The sequence below is a fragment of the Egretta garzetta genome, unplaced genomic scaffold, assembly GCF_000687185.1.
Source record: "Egretta garzetta isolate BGI_Z169 unplaced genomic scaffold, ASM68718v1 scaffold175, whole genome shotgun sequence".
Lineage (NCBI taxonomy): Eukaryota > Metazoa > Chordata > Aves > Pelecaniformes > Ardeidae > Egretta > Egretta garzetta.
This window is the reverse complement of record NW_009259860.1, coordinates 3,319,253-3,323,680: the sequence shown is the minus strand read 5'-3', so window position 1 is coordinate 3,323,680 and position 4,428 is coordinate 3,319,253. Positions and strand designations below refer to the sequence as shown.

The following is a 4,428-nucleotide window of genomic DNA, read 5'->3' as shown; positions in this document are numbered from 1 at the left end:
AGTCAACTATCTTAGACCATAAAAAACTGTAGTAACTCTCAGTGGAATGCAAGGAATATTTGGCTGCTAAAACTGTATATTTACATCCTAATTTTTGCTAGGAAAACATGACAGATGTTTACAAGATTTGCCAGCTCATTTTCCAGACTTGCTGCAAAAACAGAAGATGAGGCTCTCACAATCATCTCTATGCCTTCCAGATACACAGTGCCTCCAGACAGGAATATGTCCTACCCTCAGATTTATTGAGGCCACTACAGGCCCACAAGTAGGTCTCACTCAGCGACCTACTTCTGCTGGGGTGCTTGCAAGGAATCAGTTTGACTCAGAAAGTAAATTGCCATTATTGCTTCTCTGCTCCAATCCCCTCTTTCAACCTATGCTTTCCTAAAAAATGGCCTTCTGAGAATTTTGGAATAATCTTGTAGCTCTTTAAAAACTCATGAACTAATTAAAAACACAGGAGCAGTTTAACAGACTGTTACACTTCACCTTGAGAAGAAACAGACCCCCGTGTAACTTTCAGTGCAGCTCATGGTGAAACATCACAGAAGATTAGCCATCTCGAGTGGGTAGGGACTGCAACATGTAGCCACTGCACAGCTCAGCACCATTTGTCGTCCTGTCTGAAACACAGCTCTGACTGCAAGTGCCTGGGAAACAACTTGCCTCCTTCCTCAGTCCGGCATGGCTTCGCCGAGAAGCCTGGTCACTATTCACACGCCTTGCAATTTTCACCAACCAGTAATTTAAGAGTTTGAAGAGCACTTGCGCCTTCACAGCCATAAAAAGAAAACTAGAGAGTGTCCTTGAACAAAACTGAGCCTTTGAAAATGGCAAGAAATACAATTTTTTTAACATGAAAAATGGCAAGAAATACAACTTTTTTAACATGACTGCCTATTTCACGATTTGGTGCTCTGTCCTGTTTCAACGTGCTTTGTAAACATTTAATTAAAGTGAAGACAAGACAGACGATCTCATGTTCTATTGTAGGGAAGAAATTATTCTACAGAGAAAATATGGGATACTTTATGAAAGAGCTGACCCAAATCTAAGAATGGCCAGAAACACACATTTACAAGTGCAAGTGTTGATATAAGCACACATCCAGGGGGCAGTTCATATCCAAGTAGCTCCCCTGTCAACTAGGCTGGGTATATACCATGCAACATGCACAGGTCACTACAGTTGCTGCACAGATCAACTGGCAGGTTAGGGCAGAACATGAAATTATTATTTGCTTTTTAAAAAATACATATCTGAAATTAAACATCTCTAGTACCAGCTGCTTCGTTTTACTAAATTAGGTGACTGTATTTAAAAAGAGAAGCATCCTTTAACTTCACTGCTAACGTCTGGAATTGAAAACTTAACTTGCCTTTTAACCAAATTCCCATTAATGCCTCAGGGACATTTTCATTTCTCACTACATGTTCCCACAGTCATCACTACATAATTCACATAATTTATGGATGTCACTGTTAAATTCTCCTTTTCAAATAGCAGAGTAAACAAACCCTCAGAACAGATTTTTTTTCCTAGATTTTTAAAAATCACTCCAATGTCATCAAGCCTCTACATACCAATCATGCAAAATCTGAAAGACACAGTCATGTATAGCACTGTACACAGCATTCTAACTTATTTCTTGTCCATGCAAAACAGCATCAAGATGATCCACAAGCAGCAATAAAGGGCCAGCTTGTGCTTTTCTGCTTCACAGCTGGAGTAGCGTCAACATCGTGAGGCCTCCTCACCAGCCGTCGTCCGGTCAGAGACCAGACACAGCTCCATGCTGACGATAAGCTCAGTGTGTAGGGGCTGCACCCTCCCACTTCGGCATTTCTGCATACCTGTCACAGAGCTGCCCACCTTGCAGGAGTCAACGGGAACAACTATTTGCAAAGTCAGATACACAGTTTAGTTCTAATTCAGTTACTAAACTACTTTTTTATATTCTTCAAGTTCTTATTCTGCTGACAAGGAAATTAGATTATAGTAATAAATAATCAAGCCAACGTAGCCAAGTTGCTGCCCCTTTTCTCATCCTCGTCGAAGACACGCAGGAAAGTAATACTTCTACTAAAACGCTGAGCAAGGAAAAAGGAGGTAGGAGCTCTTGCTTCTCTTTGAACTTTTCTTCCTATATGAAAAAAATAATCTTCATGTCCTTCTGAAGTCAACATTCCACAGCTTCCCTTACATACTCTCATTTTAGCAGGGTAAGACACAAGAGAGCAATAAAAGGCTCCTAGGAAAAAAATCCTAAGACCTCATACAAAACATTTCCTTTTGAAAGACACGAGACAAGAAAGCTTTGTTAACTCCCCACCCAGCATCACCATTTCCCTACCCTGCACATAAGTAACAAGCATATACATAAAAAACACATACATAAACTATGGGCCTCAACAAAGCCGAGAAAAGTCCATAGATATGCCCCCCTCAGTTCCCTGGAGCTTTGGATCAGATGTTTGGTTTAGGCCATTTGGTTTCACTACCCAACAGGCAGAGATACACACATTTTTGCACCTTCTCAGCAATTTTTTCTCTTGCGCCTGCGAGGCTGCTTTTCCTACCTGATCTCTCAGCTGTTGAACAGAAGTCTGAAGGTTGAGAATTTGGTTAAAAAGCGGACTCTGCAGCACTGATTTTAATAAGCTGAGTTTCTCCTCATTGGCAATGTCACCTCGATCCCGAAGTTTTGCCTGTAAGCGTTCCATGGCCTGGAGGGCCCGATGGGTATCTGTAGTGATAATAATTCCTAGTCAGTAGCAGTTTAGAAACAGCCATATACAAGCAGGTAACAGGTTTAAATGTATCCCTTCCTACTGTTCAAACTACAGATGATTTGAGTAGTTCAGTTCTGAACTAAAATCCCAGCCCAAACGCGTCTAATAAATCGGGAAGTAGGAGGCAGAGCACAAACCAGAAGCCAACAAAAATTACGTTTTTGTCCATCAAGAAAAAGGTTACAAAAGTGAAAGAGCCTTCATTAAAATTTGGTTACAGGAACTGTGCCTGTAGACCACTGTAAATAGTGACAAAAATAGCCGTAATAGAAAACATTTGCCTTTTTCATACAAACTTTTTTAATTCTAGTAAAGATCAAAACAAGTGAAATCAAGAAAACAGGCTAAAAATGAAATAGACTAAACAAAATGAAAAGGAAACCTTTTGTTTGCAAATACAAGATACAAAACCCCAAATACATCATGTATTTTCAAGCACAGTAGATTTTTTTAATAAAACCTCTCTCAGCACTACATACCAATGTCCTAAATCTATCATGCACACTTGATTTGCCCACAAAAATACAGTGATACAAATAAAAAAATATTACCAATTGTTTCCAGCATGTTTTCTGCTTCTCAGCTTCTATTCCAATATAGGTAAAAGGCAGCAAATACAGTACTTCCCTGAAAAATAACAGAAAGGGAAAAGGGTGACATTTATAGAAGCACTAAGCTCTGAAGAAGAAAAAAGCTTGACTTCTGAAAACAAGAAACAGCCCCGCAAAATAACAATCCACAAAAACCGTATCTCCTTGGATAATTAAAATAACCTCAGAGGTGACCGTATTCTGAGTCACTCTGGAGCTTAAAACCTGCCTGAAAATTGCTTTTAGGAATATACTTTGTAATATTTTTGCATTTCCATATCAAAGCTGCCGTCTGCATACTGTTACACAACACGTCCTGCATTGCTTTAATCAGAAGCTATGAATCATAGCTGTCACTGATAGTTTACACAGTTTCATTGCTCTCTTTTTCAATGATTCATAAAAAACATTCCCTGCGGGATCAGTTTTCAGGCTCTGTGTTGACAATTTCAGGTGCATGAGCCATAGCACATTTTTTGAAGTCACCTTTTAAAAAGAAAAGTCACAGAAGTCACAAAGTCTTCACGCTACACAGGTTTGCAGGACTCTCACGCTACAGCCTCCACTATTAACACCTATTGGAATTAAGACTCAGCTCCAGATGATAGCTGGGTTTTTACCAACATAGGCTTTCAGGCAGGAAATTCTACACTGCAAGGAAGAGATTCTGAAATTGCTTTGTTTATTCTTTTTTGTTGCTTTTTGGGTGTTGGGGTTTTTTTTTCTAACAGCATGTCGGCAATTGCTAAGAAATTTCTAGCGACAGAGAATGTTTGATGGAGATGGATAGCTGAGGTGAAGTGAGGAGTTCAAGTATCACTGCAGGTGTATGAACTGAGCTATGCATTTTGTCATCCTATCTTTCACAATGGTGCCTTTGTCTTCTTGACAACAGGAAAGTGCTTCAGTATGGCACCCCGACTTGAATCTGGTAAGCTTACCAATATGCAGAGAGCTCTGATCTCTAAGCACTCAGGAAGAAAGATTTTTTCTTGAAACTTTGGAGAAAAGTAGGGTAAGACAGCCCAACTAAAATTCAGCAG

At 39.7% G+C, this 4,428-nt stretch overlaps 1 protein-coding gene across 1 annotated transcript in view; it reads right to left on the bottom strand.

Moving 5' to 3' along the window:
- MPDZ (multiple PDZ domain crumbs cell polarity complex component) overlaps positions 1 to 3,362 on the bottom strand; it is a 93,072-nt gene extending 89,710 nt beyond the window's left edge. Inside the window, exons 1-2 of the mRNA XM_009640050.2 lie at positions 3,347 to 3,362; positions 2,583 to 2,749 (exon numbers count right to left, since the gene is read on the bottom strand). Of these exons, the coding sequence (XP_009638345.1) occupies positions 2,583 to 2,749; positions 3,347 to 3,362 (183 nt within the window). The remainder of the gene's footprint in view (positions 1 to 2,582; positions 2,750 to 3,346) is intronic.
- Between the last annotated feature and the right edge of the window lie 1,066 nt (positions 3,363 to 4,428).